The sequence below is a fragment of the Ascaphus truei genome, chromosome 11, assembly GCF_040206685.1.
Source record: "Ascaphus truei isolate aAscTru1 chromosome 11, aAscTru1.hap1, whole genome shotgun sequence".
NCBI lineage: Eukaryota > Metazoa > Chordata > Amphibia > Anura > Ascaphidae > Ascaphus > Ascaphus truei.
In genome coordinates this window covers 34741646-34767067 of record NC_134493.1, presented here as the reverse complement: position 1 = coordinate 34767067, position 25422 = coordinate 34741646, and the positions used below count along the sequence as shown (strand labels likewise).

The 25422-nt window shown below is 43.7% G+C and overlaps 1 protein-coding gene across 3 annotated transcripts in view; it reads left to right on the top strand.

The window, feature by feature from the left end:
- The window catches only part of MAD1L1 (mitotic arrest deficient 1 like 1), a 482152-nt gene that overhangs the window by 214414 nt on the left and 242316 nt on the right, over positions 1 to 25422 (top strand). For all 3 annotated transcript variants that reach the window (XM_075565583.1, XM_075565584.1, XM_075565586.1), the window contains exon 13: positions 5682 to 5738. In XM_075565583.1, coding sequence (XP_075421698.1) covers positions 5682 to 5738 — 57 coding nt within the window. The remainder of the gene's footprint in view (positions 1 to 5681; positions 5739 to 25422) is intronic.

Below are 25422 nucleotides of genomic sequence, written 5' to 3'. Positions count from 1 at the left end.
GATCTCAGCATGCAATGGGTCTGGAGTCGTCTCATCTGTCCCTTACAGCGTCCTCCATTTAGGGATGGTGGGTGGATGAGTCCCTTGTGTGGAACGCCCCACAGCACAAACCTATATACCAACTGCTTGTTTATTCTCACTTGATGTACGCAGAACTATTTACTTTTAACCATAAAGTCACATTTTATACTTTAATACACTATGTGCGTTGTGCGCCTTGTTCTTTTGTTTTTTATTTAAATGAAATGCCTGGGATCGCGTGAGGCCTCTGCAACTTCCCTTAGGCGACATGGCATCGCGGCATCAAATGAAACAACGGAGTGACGTCACGTGACCCCGCGGTGCCATTTGACGCCGGAGACAAGGTTAGGAGGATGGGGGGGGGGGGGGAGGGGAATAGCAGGCAGGGGGAAAAGTTTACGTACTAATAGGTTACTGTAAAAATAAGTTATTTACTAGTATCTTGCATTTAGTGGAATCTTTTCAGGGTTTACAATTTCAGAGACATTCATACAGCCCTCTAGCTACGAGGGTTGGTGTCGGTACTAAACCTTATACATGTATATTCATGGAACACTATAAATATGCACTTGGCTTTTGAAACCAACCTTAACATTGGACTATTGCAGGGGCGGCCAACTCCAGTCCTCAAGGGCCACCAACAGGCTATTGGGGATATCCCTGCGTCAGCACAGGTGGCTCATTTGAAGACTGCACCCCCTGTGCTGAAGCAGGGATATCCCTAATACCTGGCCTGCTGGTGGCCCTTGAGGAATGGAGTTGGCCGCCCTTTGACTGTGGTCAGAATGACATTTATACAAGTTCTTGTGACTGGTTTTGGTTTGTCCCATTTGATTGGTTGGAAAGTATGCATCATATTACCCAGCAATGAATTATAAACCCTTCCGGGGTAAATGCTAGTTACGTTTATAAAGTTGCGGGGTCATGTAGGTTTTCAGATTCCATACCTTAATTATAAAAACTAATTGATAATGCATACTGATGGTGACAGCTCCATCTTCCTTAAATCTGAATTTAGGATACATCCCTGTGAGCAATGACAGTCATCCATTATAAATGAAAAGAAGTCCTTTAATCCTCAATTTCCATTATACATTCTGTTTAAAGTGCAATATTATTTTATTCTGGGTTAAAAAAAAAAAAAAAAAAAAAAAAAGAAGCCTTTCAAAGGGTGCTGTCCTTTTTTTTTTTTTTTTTTTTAATTTTTATGTCATCTCTGCTGTCAAGCCAGCTTCTGTATTTTTCTGACCTCCAACTTGCTTTCACCGCATCGCGTCACCTTAACGACAGATCATCTTGACTCCTGATTCTAGGCCTAGGCTGGTTCTCTTGGCTGCGGTAAAAAATGCATCACAGCGTGAAATTAAAACCAATACCAGGGGTGCTCAAGCCCCCCCCCTCTCAACAGGTCAGGGTTTCAGGCTATCCCTGCTTCAGCACAGGTGCCTCAAATAGAGGCTCTGTCAAAGACTGTGCCCCTGGTACTAAAGCAGGAACTGATTGAGCTATCTGTGCTGAAGCAGGAATATTCTGACCTGTGGGGGGAGGGGAGGGGCTTGAGAACTGGAGTTGCACCCCTGCTCTATACAAATGCTGACTGATGACCAGAGACATAACCCAGGGCTTTTGACAATAACTGCAGTAGTGCTTAAATGCTTTAATACTTTAGTATTTATGTTCTATCACTTCCGTTTAGAAGATCCCTCTAAGCTTTCAAAACTCATTTTGTATAAGGAAACGACCTAAAAATCCGTATTCTTAAGTGCGGTAGGGGAGTCTGCGCCTCTAATCCCTTAAACGCTGCAAGGCTCCAACAAAGGATGTGACAATGAATTGCAGCCTCTAGTAAGGTGATAAGGACTAAGCACATTATTTTTAGTATACATTTATCCTATGTCAGTTTAGTAAACTATACACATTTAGTGGCATTGATTTTCTAGATTCAGATCAATCAAAATTGATTAACTATTTTTGGATTGTTAGATTAAAACACTAATGTGTCTGTTTATGTTAGCGATCTGATGTGACAGAGGGCCGTGTCCTCGATAGCTTGTCTTAGATATATGTAGTTAGTCGAATAAGCCAGACATTGCTGTTATTTGATTGCTTACTAATTGCACATTTGCATCTGGATTAAAATGGCTCCCGAACCATTAAACTGGTGCATGCTGATGGGGACTAATTCTAAGAAATGGGGTTTGCCCAAAGTACAGCAATTCCACATCACATGCTAGACCTGTTTTTTTTTTTTAATGAATAACTACTGAACTGTTCTGTCTGCTGCGGAAGCTGCTAGCCTGTGTGATGCCACCTATTAAAAGATTTCGCTACCTGCAATATATCAACAAATCTAAAGGAATTAATAAAACATTTTATATCCGCTAACACAGGGGCGTGGCGGTTACAGAGGTCCTGCGCTCTTCCCCAAGGCATTTAAATTAAATACCGGGGGCCGCGCAAGGCCTCTGCAACTTACTTTGGCTTCCAGCGATGCGTCATTGGACGCCGGAACAAAGGTATGGGGGACAGCATGCAGGGGGAAAAGTTTGCACACCCCTGCGCTAACATATACTTTCACTTGCTACTGTGGTCATCATCATAGTCATCCTTTATTTTGTAAATAAATACCGGCCTCCACGTAAGGGAATATCGCAATACTTGACAGGCAGTTTGCGAACAACTACAATTAAATACAATTATTTTGTTACACAAGAGAGACAGGAAAATCCAGAGTTATAATAATAAATGGTTGTATTAGGTGCACTAAGGTAACACACGTTCAATTTACAGATATTTAATAATACAGTATAATAACAATAAATAATTATAAAGTAAAGGATATGTGACAGTGAAGTGAAGTCCTTTTCCAATGTCTTTTAGTGAAATGGACTCTGTCCTCAACTTGGGTAGAATAAAGTCACTCTCATGCAGCAAGTATATTCCTATTGTGTGAGACAAAAACAGAGACACCACATTGCGCAGTATTGACTTGATAGCAAATGGAGTTCTCCCTTATATGTCTCTAAGTGAAATGCCCACTTACTAGATATAGAGTGGGTCTCATGCAGTTGAGAGAATCTGTATCCTTGTTTCTTCTGATCCAGACGTTCACAGGTTAACCCGAACCCCACGTGATGTTCCTGTCTCTCCTGAATCCTTGAAGAAACTCCGTCTCTGGAAAGTGCTTTCTCCTTCTGTGCTGATCTCCTGTATGTGCCTCCAGCATAGGGGTATACAAAAAACAGAGGATTGCGCAATAGTATAAAAAGCTTTAATGACGCATCCTAACTAGCTGCAGAAATATACTCACAGATTCCGTGAGTTTAAAAACAATTTAAACGCCCGACCCGGCTGTCCCACAGCACACCCCAGTCTCTGTCAGCTCCTGCTTCTGGTCGCGTGTGTCTCGCGCTATCCAGACTTGAGCGCGCTGACGTCACTATTCAGTGAACTGACCGGAGAGTGGATGAGAGTCCTGATTGACGTTCGTTTAGGCTCCTCCCTACGCGTTTCGTGACTGGGAACGTCACTTCGTCAGGGGATTGTCAATAATCTAGTTAGGATGCGTCATTAAAGCTTTTTATACTATTGCGCAATCCTCTGTTTTTTGTATACCCCTATGCTGGAGGTACATACAGGAGATCAGCACAGATGGAGAAAGCACTTTCCAGAGACAGTGTTGCTTCAAGGATTCAGGAGAGACAGGAACATCACGTGGGGTTCGGGTTAACCTGTGAACGTCTGGATCAGAAGAAACAAGGATACAGATTCTCTCAACTGCATGAGACCCACTCTATATCTAGTAAGTGGGCATTTCACTTAGAGACATATAAGGGAGAACTCCATTTGCTATCAAGTCAATACTGCGCAATGTGGTGTCTCTGTTTTTGTCTCACACAATAGGAATATACTTGCTGCATGAGAGTGACTTTATTCTACCCAAGTTGAGGACAGAGTCCATTTCACTAATAGACATTGGAAAAGGACTTCACTTCACTGTCACATATCCTTTACTTTATAATTATTTATTGTTATTATACTGTATTGTAATCACTGTTTTGTATGCGCCAGGTATTGTAATTCCACATTTGTATCAATATATTGTTTTTAGGGTTCACTTGAGATTGTACCCTTAGTAGAATCACCAGGCAGCTTCAGCATACGTTTTAATGCACTGCATATATACACATTTGGTCTAGCGCTAGTTTAGTAAATTTTTGTTAACACTTTACAGATATTTAAGGCACAGTCGGATATTAAAGTATGGGCATAAGTAACATTTGCAGACAGGATTAAACTTGTGTTAGAAGAGGTAGGATAGACATTCAATGATCTTTTTGTTATCTGTTATCTCCCATGTAGCTTAGACGTTTTATTAAAAATGTTCTTTTTTTTCTTCTTTCCGTTATTTTATGATGTTACAATAATGAAGTATTTACAGACATAGCAAAGGTTATTGCACTTTATGGTGGAATATCCCGTTATTGCCGTCTTTGAATCCTATGGATATTCTGCGTTATAGCGTAACATGTTGTGTTATCAGCGATGCAATGAAGTCTGCTGCATCTGTATGTAGTAAGAGACTTTGCTGTATATGTGAATTGATGTGCTATGCATCTACTGCAGGGGGGCTCAACTCCAGTGCTCAAGCCCCCCTCCCCAACAAGTCAGGTTTTCAGGATATCCATGTTCCAACACAGGTTGGCTCAAATAGAGGCTCAGTCAAAGACTGAACCTCTGAGCCACCTGTGCTGAAGCAGGGACTGAATGAGACACCTGTGCTGTAGCAAGGGATATCCTGAAAACCTGTCCTGTGGGTGTGCTTCAGGACTGGAGTTGAGCATCTCTGCTCTACTTTATATGCTATCTAAATTATCATGTGAAATGACATCTTCTAGTTCCAAGAGATGTTTTGTTGATAAAATGGTAATACATCTAAATATCCACCCCACAAACTGATGACAAAGCTTTATTAGTTTCTATTGTTTTGTGCCAAAAATTAACGTTCAAACAAAATAAACTCCGTGTATTTGTGATTATTTCAGCGAAATGGTAATTCTTCTCAGATCTCCGTTGATCAGTAGCGGTTTTCTTCTATGTGCTGTTCAAAATGCTCATTAGACAAAATACATCTTCTTGTATTACGAATCCTACTTAAAATATACATTGGCTGTTTAATGCATACGAATGACAACAATTTTATAAAGACTTGTTATTTGTAGTTAAGCTTTTTCGTTTTGAGAACGTAGTCTCAAAATGGTAAATATAACTGCATTAACTTATAAATCTATGCAGAGTGAATGCTAAAATCTTTCCTCTTCTAGTATAATGTGAGTTCTTAGAAACCGTCCTATTTCACATGGATTTATGGTAGAGCAGGTTTTGCATTTTAAAATGTGGTTACGAATCTGGGTTCCTTTTCAGAGCACATTGACTGGAATATGGGTTCTGTATAATATTTAGTTGTAGGCAATCTTTTTGGCTAAGGTTGGCAATAAACCCAAACACTGCTCCTTGTCTGTTGGTTATTAATGCTTCATTGACACATCTTAACAAGTTGAAGATTTAGGCTCCAATTCTAAATGTTTGCCTAGACTATTGAAAACAAGAACTAGATCAGTAGTCTCGTTATGCAACTTATTATTCTTTTACTTTTCTAGGCGCAATTATCCCAGACCTTGGATGAAACAGGGATCCAGAAACAGAGAGCAGAGTTGGTGAGTATAGAATTAATTTGTCTAACCTGCTCTAAGCATATACTGTATAATTGTGCAACATTCAACCTCCGCTTTACAGAGATATCCTCATTTCACCATAAGACAAGTGTCGTCATGAATTTATTGCACAGTGCCTTTCCGTTGTATATAGCTTCTAGTCTTCTCATTGGGGAACATTCATCAAGCGCCAGTATGGGTTAGCACATCCAATCTGGGGTTCACTCCCATTCACGTCAAGGGTGCGCTAACCCTTACCAAAGCCGTATGAATCTGGCTCTTTGGACCTTTTTTCCCCCTAAACCTTGGACCCTTTGTCAGTTGTTCTGAATGGCAATGTGTATTTATACAGCGACTTTTAATTCCTGAACCCTTTCCACATGTAGTTCCAACTCTTGGCTGGAATCTTTGCAATGTATATCTTATGATCCAGGGTGCACATCAGCTTCTAAAGGAACAATGTTTGCAGCTTTTACATAATTATACGTTGATAAATGGCTATTCATAATTAGAGTGCGTGCTGGCATTGAACCTAAAACATTGTATGTTAAAACTGCTACCTTTGCTCATTCCACACTTCCTCTGGGCCAGGAGAGGAGCTACTAACAGGTCAGGTTTTCAGGATATCTCTGCTTCAACTCAGGTGGTGCAGTCTTCAACTGAGCCACTGATTAAGCCACCTGTGCTGGGGCAGGGATATCCTGAAAACCTGACCTGTTGGTAGCTCTTGGCTCTTAAGGCCTGAAGTAGCCCTGCGTCTAGTCCAAAAAAAAAAGTACTCTATGTTCAGCAAATTCCTGTTCATATTAAGCCGGCCGTGCGCATAACATCTTTGAAGATTAGTACATATAAGCTCTATACCACAGGCACATGCTCAAGCTGTTTGTGCTCCAATGTAACTATACACCCAACTAGCAGGAAATAAATGAAGAAGTGTGAGTACATTGTGGGACTTTCCTGCACTAAGAAGCTTTGGTTTAACAGGGAGATGTGTTTATACACTTTATTACTTATAGATGTAGTCCCCCTATGTCAGTATCTGGCAGAGGAAAGTAGAGCTGTTGATTAGATACTGTAGATACCTGTCTTTTTTTTTTTTTTTTTTTTGTCCAGAGGGGCAATGGTTTCCTGGCACTTAACCACATTACCCTTTTTTGTCTGTTTCCTTGGAGAAGACAAAATCCTGAAAATATGTAAACGGGGTCACCAATAGAAAGCCACAATGTTATCTCCCATCTTTCTATTGGTCGTTACAGCAGTGTTTTTCATCCAGGATTCCTAGGAACCCTTGGGTTCCCCGGGCATCCATAAAGGGTTCCCTGCAATTTTCTGGTCATTTGAAAATTGTATCAAATACAGAAGATTTTACAATGTAACTGATCGTAGTTGCTATTAGAGATGGTTGGGAGTTCCTCAGAATTTCCATTAGGTGTGTGTGTATATGTGTGTTTTTTTTTTAAAAAGGTTGGAAACCACTGCGTTAGAGGGTGGCTGACCCTGGCAGGCATAGTGTTCTCCTGCACAGGTATTATGTCCGAGATATTTATAGGTGTAATTTCACCTCAGAGAGCCTTTATTTATTAAATGTTTTACCAGGAAATAATAGTGAGTTACCTCTCGTTTCCAAGTATGTCCTGAGCACAGAGTTCTGATGCCAGATATACATGGTTACATAAAGTGAACAGAGGTTATACATTCAATTTACAGACATTTTGATGGTCCTTGGATCTGGGAGCAATGTGGTTGAGCTTGGTTGAGACCAAGTGGTTCAGACTCGTTAACAATATATGTATAAAAAAGTTGAGCTGAAGGGAATGCGTCTTTAACCAATGCCTTTGAATTATTTGTTCTGCAAAGGAACTTGGCACTGTTGGCTCCCCCAATTAACTGTAGTTTGATCAAGGCATTTTAACAGCACGGGGGAAGCGATGGAGATACTGTATGTGAAGTCTTGTTTTCATTGTCTCTCATTTAGCTGGAGGTCCACGGTTAAGTATCCTCTGGCACCTGCATCTTCGCTAATGTTCAAGGGACTCAGGGAATGAGGCTCTGATTCATTTTCCTGAAATATAACTTTAATTTGTTAGTGAGAAAAAATAATTCTGCCTTCATAACCCAATCTAGATGGCATACAAATTGAGTTAGACAATTATCCTTTCGTGCTAGGTAGGGGGTTGCCTTTTGTCAGTGTCATACTAATGACTTGTGCAACCCCTTTTGGAGCTGTGCAGCTAATGCCTTCTCTCCTACTTTGTAGGGATCCTGCCTTTAAAAAATAATTTGCTAATGAAAGCAGCAGTTCATATATAAAGGGAATCTGAGGTATGGTAATACAGGGCGTATACCCATGGTTGTTTTATTTGGGTGGCGGTTCTTTACATTTGATTAATTCACAGTTGAACAGATGGAGAATCCTTGCCTGCTGAAGTTATTTTTACTTTATGGTTTGGAATGGGTTAGATCAATTCTGATCAGCTGTAGTTACTGGTGGAAGACAGCGATGTTCTTTGCTATCTTATACTACACACAACCATACATATCCATGTAAATGTAGCTTGCATTATTACATAAAATGTATGAATGCGTCGATATTTGAGGTGGAATCATGGTAACAACACTATCTGGTGTACATGGCGTCCTTCTGATAGGCGTCCTTCTGATAGGAGAATAGGCCACTATCATTATCTGATTGCAGGGGGAAATGGGGAGAAATTAGGGCAGGGGGATAAGATCAGATGGCTTGTGTTGGAAAGCCAAACATTTCACCCAGCATCTCAGCCACTACACCAGGCTTTTTCCAACCACCTTAATGCAGAAAATGGGTTCTAGAAAGAAAAGTTCTAAACATGAACCGCTTCTTCACCTGAGCATGCTTGTATGGCCAGGTGAATTAGGCCACTCAAAATAACTGCAGGGGATGATATGCTGCAGATGCTCCGTTAGTGACTGTAGATCACTAACCCACAAGGGGTGCGCAAACTTTCCCTGCTGCGCCCCCCTGCCTGCTCTCTCCCCCTGTTCGCGCCCCCCTCCTTAAGGTACGGGACGTTGCAGAGGCCTCACGCGATCCCCCAGCATTTAATTCAGATGCCTTGGGGAAGAGTACGGCGCCTCTGCGGGATGCGCCCCCCAGTTTGCGCACCTTTTGGGTTACACCATGGTTCCCAGGTTTCAATGAATTTATGCATTATTTTCCATATTACTGTATATTGAGGAAAGTTCCGGGGCTGAAAGTAAGTGTGGCTTGGAATTTGGTAGTTCCTGAGAGCGTTCTGTTCAGTAGTGCTGCCCAGGGGGCTAATGTAAGCCTAGCATTCTATTTATAATATTATATATTTGGGTTCAAGAATCTTTAATTTCTTTACCTTCGCACCAGGTATGCAGCATACTCCCGATCTGTTCGCATCCTCTGAAACATAACTGGGAGGACGTTGGGTACATTTCATTTAGTCTTGCCGAGCTACAGTATCACCGAAAGAGTAGCCTATGCTCTTTTCTTTGATCAATGTACTCCAGGATTCCCAAATTTCTATTCAGTCTACCCATTCCAGAGACTCTCCCAGCTCCTCTTCCTATTCTCTCATGTATAATAAGTTATTATCCTGTAATGTGAGTATGAAAGTTTGGTACATCCTTGATATCAAGCCTTTTGTGTATGGATCTCTGTGTTGCAGATATGTTCCCAGTTTCTGTTGGGTTTGCCCATAAAACAGGAAACAATGTCTCCTTTGAAGAGATCTGTACATTTTTCTTTCTGGTGCTTCGTGCTTTTCTGTTATCTTTCTATTTATTTTTTTATTTTTATTTTTTGCCGTGTCAAAAAACAATAGGGCCCATTCTTGTGCATCTTTTTTCCCCACCATGACAAATCACTTGCTGTCATACCTGGTTTGAAGACAAGGTTTCTAAATAAAGGAGTCGCGTTTGATTCTCTTGTGGTCAACTTATATTGAGATTTTAGTGCATCCCATAATGTGATTGTATTTGATAATTCTCTGCTTCAGAATAGCTGCTTGTTCGTTTGATGCTAAGCTGCTATGGCTAAGGAAATATGAACGGGCTGATTCTTGCCCCCATGCTCTGACAAGCCTGGATATTGCTTTTCACCAACCAAGCTAGGAACTGTATCCATCTATGGCTGTAAATGAAATGGAATAAACACCTGTCAGGCGCAATCACACAGTCCAGTGGGTCCTGGGCAGTTTCTGCTATAATCCCAGTGTATTAATGACACTTTTTGCAGGAGTATTGTTGCGTAGGAAGATCAGTCTGTGGCGCACACACACGGGTAGCTGTGTCCAAGTCCACCTGGTTGCACCTGTACTACTCGATCCTTTATACTGGACCATTTTTGTACTAACACAAAGGTTATATTTATGTCGACAAAATCTTCCCATACTTTTGATTTTATAAAGTTATAATGTAGAAATTTGTTCCATATATTCCCTTTAAGGATAAGTTTGCTGCAGTATTCAGTAATGTCCTACCATTATAGCACTGTAGGGCTCTGTATATATTATTTGTATACGACACCAAGAAGAAATGCTGAGAAAACCATCAGAGCACTTCACAAATCCCACACAAACTAAATAAAAATCTGAATATATTACATTTTATGAATATACATTTCTAAAATAGTAATAAATATACTGAAGGTATATACAACTCTTCTTAACCTACTGTATGGTCATGTCACCCCCAGGCACAAATACTATATAAATATTTATAAATACTTATTTATAAATATATAAATAAATATATTGAAATACACAAAAGAATATATTCAATTAAAACCTAACCTTCCCAGCAGTCCCTTTGGCCAATGGCAGATTGTGACAAGTGAAATATCACAATAATGTGTAAATTGTGTAGAGCGTAATTCAACGTTCAGAGGACCGGCACTTAACGGTGATTCAAATAAGCCTTCTAGAATATTGAAATGTGAGATATTCTTGACCTGCCTTTGCTTTCCACAATATTGTCCATTAGATGAACTCCCTTTGTCTCAGCAAATACAAGGGCCCTTTACTACCCGAACGTTTCCCTCCCACGTGCACAGGAATTATCCGCCAGTTCCATCAAGAGCAGTGTATGGACATCTTGCTCAAAATGGCTTCTGCTACTGTCATTTTTATGGAAGCTCCTTCACCCCCGGAGTATCCTTCTGGCGCCCCTTCCCCCCACCTGGAGTATCCTTCTGGCGCCCCTTAAGCATTATCCTTCTGGTGCCCCTTCACCCCCGGGAGTATCCTTCTGGCGCCCCTTTCCTCCCCTGGAGTATCTTTCTGGCGCCCCTTCACCCCCGGGAGTATCTTTCTGGCGCCCCTTCACCCCCGGGAGTATCTTTCTGGCGCCCCTTCTCCCCGGGAGTATCCTTCTGGCGCCCCTTCACGCCCAGAGTATCCTTGTGACTCTAGGGTATGTTCAAGTGGCCTGATGCTCAAGTAAGAATATGGATTCACTTCTGTGTGCTGTGTCCTTGGTGCTCTCAATCGAGGCCTTACTCACGCTATCGTTGATGTGCATGATTTATCTTGTGCAACTTTTGCACGCTGCGCGCTCCGGTGTGACCTTCCAATGCACACTTGGCCACTCCTGGGACAGGGGACTAAATATCTGACAGCATCTTGTGACCTTTATAGAAGAACTAGTTGATATACCCGGCGTTGCCCGGGATTGCAGGGGCGGGGGAGGGGGAAAGGCGGGGGAGGGGGAAAGGCGGGGGCGGGGGGAGGGTGAAAGGTGGGGACGGGTGAAAGGTGGGGGCGGGGGGGTGAAGGTGGGGGCGGGGGGTGAAGGTGGGGGCGGGGGGGTGAAAGGCGGGGGCGGGGGGGTGAAAGACGGGGGGAAGGAGGGGTGGGGTGGTGAAAGGCGGGGGCGGGGGGTGAAAGGTGGGGGAGGGGTGAAAGGTGGGGGCAGGGGCGGGTGAAAGGCGGGGGCGTGGTGAGAGCTGGGGTAGCGGCGTGGGGGGGGGGGCATCTCCCTCCCGTTGGCTGCGGAGAGAGCCGGAGGAGTGCTCTCGGGGATGGGGAGCGTGATTTGGGAGGGGGGGGGGGGGCCGACGAGAAGAGCTGACTGGGCAGGCGGAAGGCGGTGGCGTGTGAGAGGCGGCGTCAGTGCATCGGGCGGGAGATGGCGCGAGTTTGGCGGGCGGGAGGCGGCTTGTCGAGAGATGAGGTGGAGGAGGCTTGCTTTTGGTGTGAGGGGGGAGGAGTGTTTGAGGTGATGCGGCGGCGCCGAGGAGCGGGCGCCGATGGCCGTGGGTAGTGGTGCTGGCGGCCCAGGGAGGTTTGGGTTTGCTGTGATGGGGGGGGGGGGTGTGGGGAGAGGTGAGGCGGTGGCACCGAGGAGCGGGCGCTGATGGTCGTGGGTAGCTGTGTCGGCGGCGGGTGAGTGTGGCAGTTGGGACCAATGAGAGGCGTGAGGGGGTGGGGCCGGGCCATGGACCAATCTGATTGGCCTGAGTGTGAGTGACAGACCAACTGATCAGATTGCCCATAAGCACAGCAAATATACAACGTTTTCATATATATATATATATAGATGTAGGGCGGATTATTAACACTAACCGTGCCGAATACAATCAAATTATTTACAAACAATACCTCACTGGAGTATCTTATAAAATGAATAAACTAATAATATATTGCTCAGTTTATGTATCAGTATACATTTTCATGTACTCCACTCTCCCAAAAGCACTCAAAAAAAACCACTGTTACTCATGCCAAGTCTTCAATGTTGTATTTTCGTTTGCCTTCGTATGTTAGTGCTATCAGAGCCAACACAAATCACACTACAGAAATAAACTCATTTATCACCATGGTATAACAAACTGCCTACAGAATGAAGACATTTTGGGAATTATCATTACGATTTGCATGTCTTTTTCATTCTACTTCTGACTAACTGCCGAGAATGTTATGCTTTACATAGTGAAATAAATATATCGTTCTTTATATCATGTTCACAATACGCTCTTAGTTATTTTACAATTTGAAGCTTCGCTATCAGCATATATTCTGGCAAACAAGGTGCGCTCTGTCTAAGCTGGTAGAAAACATCTAATTTAGTCCCGCATCCAATTCCTGTCCTGTTCCCATTTCCCTGGGCACCATGCAGTCATATGTACTTGTTTTAATGATACGGCTTTATTACTTTTCCTTGCACTTTGTGTGAATATTTATTCTAATGTCTGACTGCAGTTGATAAAAGGTTTATCTGCTTTTTTTTTTTTTAAACGAAAAATAGTGTATTCTTGTAGCCCAGTAATATGGCCTATTTCATCTAAAAAAATAAATAAGTCTTGGGTGACAAAATATCTAGGTGTTTATTTTTATTTGATAGGGACTACACTTTTTTTAAATTGTCATCAATATATATTGACACGCTGTCTTTTTTTTTTTTTAAGTAATATCTATTACGGCTTACGTTAAGCATGCAGTGAAGCTGCTGCCCCATATCAAAGAAGCACTGATCCCCCTCCCCCTGATATGTAATAGTGGCTGGACTATTGAGCAGCGACCCTCATTACTGGACTACAGTAGATGCCGAGTCTTTTAGGCGCACAAAATGATCTGATTGGCGAAGGGTTTGAAGTACGCTCAGATAATGAGCATTTTGTATTCTAGTTCACGATTGAATTACTTCTCTGTGAAAAGTCAGTTTACTACCAAAAAAAAAAAAGTTTAAACATCTTTAGCTAATTGCACTAGACAAGACAAAGGCAGTTTGACTTTCTGGTATTAATTAACAAATCCATCACTAATTACCTTGGATAAGCGCAACTCATGCTTCTTTCCTTGAACACAATTAATATGGTAACGCTAAGCGTCTGTAGGCCGTACCGCTGTAACATTAACATACTTCACCCTAATTAGACATAGGCAGGAGTGGCTGGAGAAATGAGCTTGTGATTAGCTCTACAACATCTTATATTTTGAATCCTCTAGAGAGAGAAGAGGAGAACATATTTTCTGATCTCTGAGAAATGGCTGTAGCAATTATGCTGGTATTATAATTATTACAATAAACTAGTCTTTTGCTAGGTGACCTTTTGGTTATTTACTTTTGATTTATTTGTTTTATACTAAATGTTGGAGATTATTCTGAAGAGGCATGTACTGTAGCAATGAAGGATTATACGTCTGTTGCTGTTCATGCTGACACACAAGAACCAACATTCATCTATTAGCTGTATCTTAGTAATAATAAATAACTATATTTCATATAGTGCTTTTCTCCCAATGGGACTCAAAGCGTATCACAATTACAGCATAGTGCGCGGTTAGCGGGATTTTTTACAGACACAGTCCCTGCCTAGATGAGCTTACAATCTATGATTTGGTGCCGGAGTGTGAGAATCAGACACAGGCTCCGGCCCAGAGTTTGATTCTGACGCTGTAAGCTTTCCTCATCAGCTCCTGCTGTGTGCACTCAGCACACCTACGAATCAATGCTCTGACCAGCAGTTCACCTATTGGCTGTTTCACTCTTTATATATTCAGTCTTTGCTTCTGCTATTTGGCTGAGCATAACACTTTTTCTTGTGACGTTGTATTGGTCGCAAGCACTCTGTTGTTTCTTGTCCTGCCTTGCTTTGTCTTGTCTGTTCTGTCTTTCAGTCTCAGCTGAGGGGGGGGTGCCATGGACCACGGATTCATCCACTATTCTACCATCTCCTGTCCTCGACCTCTGCTACGTGACCTCTACTATCCTCCTATCTCCAACCACAGACTACGGCGAATATACCTACTACCCGACTTCTCCTACCCTGACCCGGCTACACGACTTCGAACCTACACACTCGAACTTGAACCTACACGACTTCGAACCGCTCGGCTCCGGGTCGGTGTTTACCAAACCACCACCTCAGCCACGCAGTCTTGTCTTGTTTGTGGTGAGCACTCGTTACACTGAGGCACAGGGAGATAAAGTTACTTACCCAAGGTTACAAGGAGCTGACAGCGGGATAGCAACCAGGTTCCCCTGCTTCAAAAAACTCTGTCATTATTCGAGTCTCTGCCCACTTCAGCCCATTCTTAAGGAAATGTTCAAGGGCTTACAATCTAGTTTTTATCCTCCCAATAAAGTGACTTGCCTAAGGTTACACGAAGCTGACATTTGTTTCCAAGTGGGAACTTCTGTTACGTAAGGCAGAACTGCGAAATATGTTATTTTCTCCACCTGCCTTTGCCTATTGCATAATCTAAGAACTGTGACGAGATTTACTGATACAGCTGTGCTCACCACTTACTTTATACAAATGTAATGAGCTGTGACAGTTTTGGTCACCCTCCTGAAGCCTTGACCAGCTGAGAGGAAGCCCACCTTCCTTCTTTTACCATTCCCACACAAACATACAAATAATGACAGACTCGGTCTGGAGGTATAAAAGGCTGCGGCTTTGTTTAGTATATAATAGTGTAACTGCTAGCCCCTGCCAGAATGCTCGCTTACTAGGTTAAGTGAAGGGTCAGCTGGGCCTTGACCCGCTGGCCCTGTCAACCATCGCCATGCCCCCTTGAGCCGGCCGTTATCACGAGAGGGCTCCCGGAAGTTACGTCCCGGTGACAACGCCCCCTCAACTCTACCCCCGGGCTTTATCAGCCCGAGCTCCTTCTGGCAAGGACAAGCACTTACCCCCAACTGCCGCCACCGACAGGTCTGTTTAAATCCCCTTAAATTTGGCCCGTACCGCCAGACTCGCGATGACCCTCTCCACACCCTCCTGCAACTCATTATTGAACATATCGGAACCGATTTCTGATTGGTGTACCCCGTCCAATCTAAACAAGCCACTTATCTTGTGACTGAAATCCGAGTGGTTGATAACCCAACCCCTGAATTGCGTTTATAAATTTCCCCACCGTCTTGTTTATCTTAATGCGAACTCTGTCGTCTGCGCCCGGGACCCACGCACCCTTCCACACTAGTCTGCAAACTATTTATGATAAAATAATTTGAATTCCTGGCCAAAGAGAGAGGATGCGAGCCAGGTCTTGCTTTATATGCTGGACCAGCTTGATGGAGCGCACCGCTGCCAGGTTGTTTTCCCCGGCGGGAATAATGATATGCGGTGTTCTATCTCTAGCCAAGGATATCAGCCGTGGGAGCAATTGTCCTCACCGCATCCCCCTCCTCCCCCACCAGAATACCTTGGCCTGCTGGCGCGCAACCCCAGATTACCCCCGTAAGGGCGTTCGAGCGCTCGCTTCTCTGCCCAGTGTACGAGTGAATCCCCGATGATCCATGCGTCTGCGGAATTTGCGAAGGCACAAAAGAGGGGTGGTGGGGGGGTTTATTCCAGCAAGGCTTGTTCTTATTAAAGCTCGCCTGATGTAAGACCGGTATCTATTAGATTCCCAGCGACCCATTCTTTGTATTGTTGGTATGGACAGCCCCGCGCGTGATGCTTCTGTTGCCGCCCCAATGCGGAACGAGTGTGTCCCGTATTGAACATCGTCTAATCCCTGATGTTTAAGGCACATGTGGAAAACCCGCAGGTATTGAAATCTCGACAACGTCCCACCGTTTGTGTTGTAGCAGTGGGCCCTTCTCGGTTGGCCTGTACCTCATTTAATCCCTTTGTGCTTTGACAATCCTGAGGCTTCTGTGAAGAGTTGCAGGTCAGCGTTCTGGGCTTGGCACCCGAACCACAAGAACCCACCGTTCTATTTTTGCACAAATTCGAGCCACACCGCCAAATCATTGCGGATTTCCGCTGTAACCCGAATGAAAGTTAGTGCGTCTTGCCCCAGCTGTGGCACTCTTCACACCGGCATGATTCACGCTGCAAAAACCAAGTGGCCGAGCAGTAATTGAAAATGCCGCAATGAGGTCTTTCTCAGAGGTAGGAATTCCCTGAGCAGCTTGTCCAAAGCGACCAGCTTCTCAGGTGGGAGGCTGTACTCCATCCTCAGAGTTAATCTCTGCCTAGAAAACTAAGGATGGTTGTAGGGCGCACCATCTTTTTGTCAGCCAACGGGACGCCAAATTCATGGTTGAAAATTGGAACAGCCACCTTGCATTCAAATATGAACCCCCGGGCCAACAAACAGGAAGTCGTCCATGTAGTGGATGATCCCCGCCACCTATACCCTCATGCGCACTACCCACTCAAATGTGCTAAAGTTTTCAAAATAAAAACAGTACAGCGTGCAACCCATTGGTAAGCATAAGTCGACACAGTATTGTCCCTCCAGCATGCAGCTCAGTAAATGGAAACACTGCGGGTGCACTGGCAGAAATCTGAATGACGATTTTTTGCCGCTTACCCTTTGTTGCCTTCTTTGTCGGAATCACCGGCATCCCGAGCAGCGATGTGAACCGCCTATCGGGCCCCACCCCAGCGAACTCCACGTCCTGCCTTCTGGTAGAAGGTCTCCACCAGCGTCCGGAGCGTTTCTGAGCTTTTGATGATGTACCACCAACGCCGGGGGGCGATGGCGACCGCGTCTCAGCCGTCTCCAACCCATCTGAAATTACAGAATGAGGTCGAACCACCAGCGGGTTGTCAGAGACGGCTGATGGCCTTAAATATCTACGCGTTGCCCTGCCCCTTTCTCTCGCCTTGGAGCTACTTGCAACTACCAGTCCATCTGTAACTACAGCATGAGGCCGAACCCCCATCGTCATCCGCGACAGCCGATGGCCTTAAATATCTACGCGTTGACATGCCCATTTGCAACACTAAAGAGTGTTGCAGTTCCTGACTGGGGCCGCCTTTATCATTTGATGAGGGCCACGCGTCCGCACAAGTTGATTCGTAACCGCCTTGTAACTGATGCTGGAACCATCCCTCCTCATGGTTCTGTGCCTCTGCAAGTAGTTCAATGGTTCTACTTTGAAAAGACATTCCTGCCGGTAATGTATGAGAGATGGTGGTTTGTGCTTGTGTGTTATCATTTCTATCGTGCGTGTGTAGTGATTATTGCGCCGTCGAAAGAGATGATCATGAATCCAGGGAAAAAAGTGAATTGTTGCTTGAACAATGTAACATTCCAACTGCAATAAAAACAAAATATCTTGTTAAAATTGGTTCGTAAACCAACCTTGATAAACCACAACCAGATTTCATCTCTGTAACGCCGTATGACAACCAGTTAAGTCAGTGCTAGCCCATATTAAATTAAAACCCTTGCATTGAACTGCCCTATTGTGCTAAGCCCCGTGTTGTCATGCAACTTTTTTTTTTATATAGAGGGGGGGTGCCATGCGGTCATTGACTCCGCCCCTTTTTAGCCCCCTGTAAACAATGGGTATCTGGCCACATGTTGCTAAGCATATGCTTAGCCCCCCATAGCCACTAAGATCATCATAGCCAATTATACTATACAATAATGTATCAGAATATACCATACATACAGTAATAAGCCCAGTTTTATGACCACTCTTTAATTCATCACATCCCCCCAGGTGTTCCTGCATGTGGTCACTACCATTCCCTGCGCGCAGATCACAAACTCCCTTAAGCTCCAGCTTTATCCTCCACCTAAAAGTTTTGGTGAGGTATAAATAACTAAGGCTGGGTATAAACAACCCCACACTCCTCTATGCTCCCAATATTTGTACTCCTATGTTTACTCTGTCTGTACCTGCAGCAGGATTAGCCCACTGGTCTTGCACACTATAGTCCTGCCCTATCCCATGAACTATCCGCCTATGCACATTGTTACGGGTGAAGTGCACCGGGGAGGTCACGCTTTGAATGGTGAACCACAACTTGCCAAAATTAAGAGAGCAGGGCACCGCAAACAGTCGTGTGACCACACTTGCTCCTGGCTATGACTTTTACCCCCCCTGGCCCCTACCTACCCGCAGCCGCGTTAGCAGCCAATCAGCTGGAAGGGAGGACATGCCTCCTGCCGCATGGCATCCCGTCGCCTATGCAGGCTAGAAGGACTGCTAACTATATGGTGACCAGTAACACACTAGACAATGCAGATGTAATCATTAGCATTGGAACATCTGCCATAGGAACAAGGGGCTTCCCGCTGGTCCGTGCAATACCAAGAGCAACTACTCATGCTGCTCTGGTGGCAGAGAAGGGACACTGGCTAAACATGTAACATGCCACTGGCTGTTCTGCACAGGAGGAGAGGTCACCTATCCTTTGTGTTGATGGACATGAAGCTTGGAATATATATTTAATGTTGATTGCATGCAGAGAATTACATTTATAAACATGGTTTATGGCTCTTCCTGGATAGCCGTCTTCCAGTAAAGCTTTCTGTTAAAGGATTCTGAAAGAAGTCCAAGATTGTGGAAATATTCGGTACGGAAGCCGGATGTTTGAGCCAAGTGTTCTGACTGGGCAGACATAAAACGACTTGCATCAGTTACAGTTAGTAAGGAGCTAGATTAGGTATTTTATAATGTAATGGCTGGGTAGTGTGGAGTAATAAGAAGTAGCTAAGCTAACAGCCTGCGGTACTACACGCAGTCACTGCACTGGAGGATTAATGATGCAGGGCTTCCCATGAGGAAGAATGGACGCCTCCCACAGCGTGATTGTGGCAGACACCGTCTCTGGCGCCGCAGACTTTTGCTTCTTCGACCGTATCGTTGGAGACATTGTCTTTCTACATCTGTGTTGGGGGGGTGGCGGATGTCGAACTCCACAATTCTGCAGCAATAGAACACGTTACATGCATCGTTTTAGTTTTAATATTTATACTATAGATTATCACTGTTGGAACAGCGCACAGAATTGTGTTTCAGCTTTTCGCTCCTGAGCTGGTACCAGATAGTGAGATGCAAGATCATCATCTGTGGTGTGAAACAGTGGTTTCAGCTGCATATAAGTGTGGCTTTAGGCATGCCCACAACATTGGCAGGAAGGATTTTTATGTTTTGCATCCGAGGTTTAATTATACATGATAATAGCAGAAAACAGACGAGCTCTGATGCTGTATAAAGTGTATAAAACAATAGCATTGAGAAAGCAATGTTTTCACCAGTTGTGAAGGCGGATGCACCATTTGGCATCAAATATCTTTTACATCTGTTGACTGGTCCAGTCATCTGATAAAACTAATAGCGGTTAATCAGTGATTCCACCAATTGTGACTTTCATTCTTTCTTCAATTCTTTTGACCATCATGTAATCTGTTAAAAACAATGGAATGGATCGGGGCTTGGTTGGCAATTGATGAATGATGGCCTCTTGCAATCATTTCGTAAAACTAAAAATGACGTTCAACCCCATATGTTGTATATAGGTGATATGAGCATAGAATATATAGAAAGAGGATATGTTGTATATAGGTGATATGAGCATAGAATATATAGAAAGAGGGCGGTTGGTAAAATGATTGTTTGTTGGTTACCAACTTCAGAGGTGTGACCCACAAGGTCTAAAAAGCTGTCTCAAGTAGGGTTACTGGCTCTGCACGTCTTTAACCCAAGCTGTGCTGAAGGAGCTGTGTAATACGGCAGGCTTATAGGGGTCCATGTTAAAATGGAGGGTTTTAGTTACTCTTTTTTTCCTCGTCATAACTTTTTTTTGTGCTTTGTTGCTAGTTCTGAAAACTTTCACATTGCTTCATCTTCCTTTCCCCCCCCCCCCCCCCAAAGAATAAAAATGTTATAGCAAACACTGCCTTTGTAGGCTTGGCATCTAGTTCACCTCTTGTTGAGCCTCTGTTTTAACAAACACGGCGACCTGACACGAAAAAGAAATAGCAGCCATCTGAGAAACGTGACATACAATAATACCTTTTAATAAAGATGGTTCATTTATCTGCTTAGTTTCAACTCCAGTTCAACAAGCGTTTTGTAGTCTTATTAATAAAATCTATTTTTTTTGTTACCATATGTAAGCATGCACATACCTCCAAAATGAGAAGTATGTAATGCCTCGCTGTATACGAAGTATAGGGCTTAAAATACACAGTTTTCTAGAGTAGTAACGTTATTTAACTGAAGAACCTAGCTCAGGTTTGCTGTGATTGGTATGTAGTATGGTGTCTAATTTGCATCTCTCCCCCCTTAATAAACAAGCCTACGTTTTTACCTTAATTATGAGCAGGATTTTTGAAGTGAAACTTCTTTAGTGGCACCTAGGCCTGATGGGACAAAACTGAATAGATGGGGGGCGAAATGTGAAACGGAAGTGACGTCACGTAATGGACACCACTCCGCTCACGTCCCCTGTCACATGCCGCTCCTAATCGCCGCCGCACCCCTTTTCCCCCCCCCCCCCCACACCCGGCTGTTGACATATGCGGCGGCAATAGCCGCCACTCCTAACGGCCGCTGTTCCACTGCCGCTGTCATGCCGCGCACGCGCAGTTGTGATGGCGCCGCTGACGGACGCCACACATGCGCAGAAGCGGCTGGCAGCGGCGTTGTTCCCCCCCACACGCTCCTAACACCCATTGGTAGCGGTGCCATTCAGCCCTCCACTGACGCGGGCCCCTTGCGCCCGCAGGAAGCGGTGGCACACGGCGCAAACCCGGCCGCAACCCGCGCAGCACAGGGGCTCGGTCACTCATGCCCGTGCCGGGTGCATGTACCCCTGACTGACACACTGACACACATACACACACTGACACACATACACACACTGACACACATACACACACTGACTGACACACATACACACTGACACACATACACACTGACTGACACACATACACACTGACTGACACACATACACACTGACTGACACACATACACACTGACTGACACACATACACACTGACTGACACACATACACACTGACTGACACACATACACTCTGACTGACACACATACACTCTGACTGACACACTGACACACTGACTGACACACATACACATACACACACTGACTGACACACACCCACACTGACTGACTGACACACACACACACACACACTGACTGACTGACTGACATACACACACACACACACACACACACTGACTGACACACATATACACACACTGACTGACACATACACACACACTGACACACATACACACACACTGACACACATACCCATACACACACTGACACACATACACACGAGGAATTCACACTTAGTGCAAATAGCTAATATATGGGGATGTGTGCCGAGCACGCGCATTATAAGTCAATTTTATTTGCGTTTTGAAAATTAAATTGTATTTTGATTTTTAATTAAAACATCACCAATACAAATGCAATTTCTGTGACAAATGTCAAAGAAGTTTCACTTACTATGCGCGTGCACAGCACACACAGCTTTTTAAAAAAAAAAGTAGTACTGTAATTCTCTTCCTTTTGGTATAATATGAACCTTTTAAAGATTGGATGCATTAAAGTATCATCCCTACTTCCCTTGTAGGTCATGATTAAATGCATCCACTATATTTTTATTTACATTTTTTTGAATACACGTCAGCTTCCTGTACGGATGTAAAACATGGCTGCTTTATGACAGAATGGCAAAACCCACATGCAGTCTTCTGGGTCATAGTGAAACTAGAAAGAAACATCTGCTGTACTTTTTGTGGGGCAACAGGGGAGTCGGAAACCTTGGGGCTGTTTCATGTGTAAAAGTGTTCAACGGAGGGTACGGTTTGGAGCGTGCGTAACGAAGCATGGCTTTAATTAGTTTAGGGGAGGAGACCCTGCGTTTGGAACTTACTGTTACAGCTATTTTTAAATGCTAGTTAGCACATGGGATCCGACACTACATTCTCCTCAAATTAAAAAGAAATAAACTGTCTGTTTAAAAGTTCAATTACAGAACTGAGCCTGCTGCTGTAACCATTCTCATTAAAGTTTCATTGAACTCTATGGCTTCCCCCCCCCCCCATACAAATGCACCATGTCTCTGGGTTCCTTGACTGTGAAGTTCCAATTGGCCACACTGGCCAACTCTTCCCATTCATCGGGGAGGCTTCCTGATTTGTAGCTGTTACTCAATTTGTCTACTTGAAAAGTGTTCTCTCATTCTAATCCATAGAGGATAGAGAAAGCTTACATATTCTTCTACAGAAAATGCCTGATCGTTCGTCTCCCATACAGATCATTATGGAACATTATCTCAACATGGAAACGCAGAAAAGTAAATTCCAGGCACTAGGGCAGGGGTGGCCGGCCAGCTCCAGTCCTCAAGGGCCACCCACAGGTCAGGTTTTCAGGATATCCCTGCTTCAACACAGGTGGCTCAATTTTGCAAGGCACTGTGTATTATAGTTATAGGTAACTTGCTATCGTCTTACCATTGAATACAGTCATAGACCATAGCTCTGTAATTGTAAGTGTCTCATATCTATGAAGACAGATTTGTCACTTGATTTGTTTGACATGCTGGGTTGGCCCTTTCACAGTTTCCTTATGGGAGCTAATGTGTTTTAGTGCTGTATGGCTTAACTTTGGAGTTGCCTAGCAGAAGGGGTACTGGCGTTGCATTCGGGGACCCTGGTATAAATACTATTTGGTTGCTCCTTGTGATCTTGTGCAAGTCGCTTTAACTTCACATTAGTATAGGAAGTTCTATTGTAAGATCTTTGGGCAGAAGCTCACACACCGTTTCAGGAACACATTGCATAATATACAGTTCTTAATAATAAAAACATTCTTTGTATTTGATATTATGCCACACAATTGCCTTCAGAGAGAAGGAAATTGTGTGGCATAATATAAAATACAAAGAACAGGATTATTGTTTCCCTGTTATTGGTTAGTGCTAATGATCAATTAAGGAGTTATTTGTGAAAAACAATTAGTAAGAGCACAAATCATTGACATAAGCAGTTCAGCAACTGCTTTTGTTATGGATGTTCCCAAACAAAGAACGGAGTAGAAGCCAAGTTAAGTGGAAAGCTGCAGTTCATGCTTTTGCCAACTACAAGGTGGTCACCCAATGTCCATTTCACATTGCTGTAAAACCCTGGACTGGCCGCAGCTTGCCTTTTAATATGAGAGGGGGCAACAAGGAGATCTTCAGACTTTTACAGCAGACATCCCAAACGTCAAACTGTGTCTTCATAGACATTTTTGGGAGGAAGTAACAGTTTACCTACTTGAGCTAAAGGCACCGGATTGTTAAGTGAGGCACTAAGTACAGCTCTATGTACACTGGCAGTTCTAAATAAGGAATGGTGAGGCTTGCAAAGTTTGGGCAGGGAAACTTCCGAGCACATTGCTGGCGAGATAGAAAAACCATACAAGAGGATCACCAGAGCGCCTTGAATGGGGCGGCAAAGATTGAAAACTACAGACTTGGCCACTTCATTCAAATCCCTACCCATGCCACCACTCTGCTTGTAATAGCTACAAATGTAAAATACATGGACAATGTATGAAGATGTATTTTTACAGTTTATATATTTATATAGCGGCTCACTTCATGCTATGGAAAAACAATCTCTCTGTTTCAGGGTCTAGCAATGCTTTTTAGAGTAATATACTGTTATAGCAAGTGATGCGTGGAAAAGGAAAGTGTGTGTTTTGTGCTTTATTTTAACTTTAGAGCTGGTTAATGTGGTCTCGGCTCAGTTGTGTCTAAATTCAGCAGCCTTGACAAACTAAAGTTTAACTGGCGTCGGCTTGTGCTATTTTTATATTTCCCACTGAGACATTGGCTTGCTACTGAGCCTTTCGGGTCTGTGGGCAGTTAATCAGTTTGATGAATCAGGTACTGTGGGGTGGTTTAATTGAATGATCCTGATAGTGCGTGACCGTTAACCCTTAACTTGTCAGCTGGGCTCACAGACAAAGTTTTCGGAATAATTCACAAGTGCTCTTTAAACTGTTCCTGTGACTGTATGGCAGATGGGCAGCAATGTTCTGCCTCCTTCCATAGCTAATTCTGCTTCCGAAACCATTCTCCTAGCTCTGTGTAGAATAGTGCTTACAGATGTATATTTTAACCTTTTTTCAAAATGAAAAAGTACCCCATTGCCCCGGAAAGCTTGCATTTTACGTTTGTAGCTATTACAAGCAGAGTGGTGGCATGGGTAGGGATTTGATTTAAGTGGCCAAGTCTGTGGGTTTCAATCTTTGCCGCCCCTTTCAAGGCGCTCTGGTGATCCTCTTGTATGGTTTTTCTATCTCGCCAGCAATGTTCTCGGAAGTTTCCCTGCCCAAACTTTGCAAGCCTCACCATTCCTTATTTAGAACTGCCAGTGTACATAGAGCTGTACTTAGTGCCTCACTTAACAATCCGGTGCCTTTAGCTCAAGTAGGTAAACTGTTACTTCCTCCCAAAAATGTCTATGAAGACACAGTTTGACATTTGGGATGTCTGCTGTAAAAGTCTGAAGATCTCCTTGTTGCCCCCTCTCATATTAAAAGGCGAGCTGCGGCCAGTCCAGGGTTTTACAGCAATGTGAAATGGACACTGGGTGACCACCTTGTAGTTGGCAAAAGCATGAACTGCAGCTTTCCACTTAACTTGGCTTCTACTCCGTTCTTTGTTTGGGAACATCCATAACAAAAGCAGTTGCTGAACTGCTTATGTCAATGATTTGTGCTTTTACTAATTGTTTTTCACAAATAACTCCTGAATTGATCATTAGCACTAACCAATAAAGACAGGCAAGTAACTAAATCAACCAGGGAAACAATAATCCTCAGAAATGTCAATTTGCTGTTCCTGTGCAAGCTGCATATACTGTAGCTGATAATGCATCCGAATCCATTCATTCGTCTTGGGCTTTTGATGCTTTCAGTGAGATTTATAGAAAGCAGCAGTCCACTGCAAAAGTGTAAA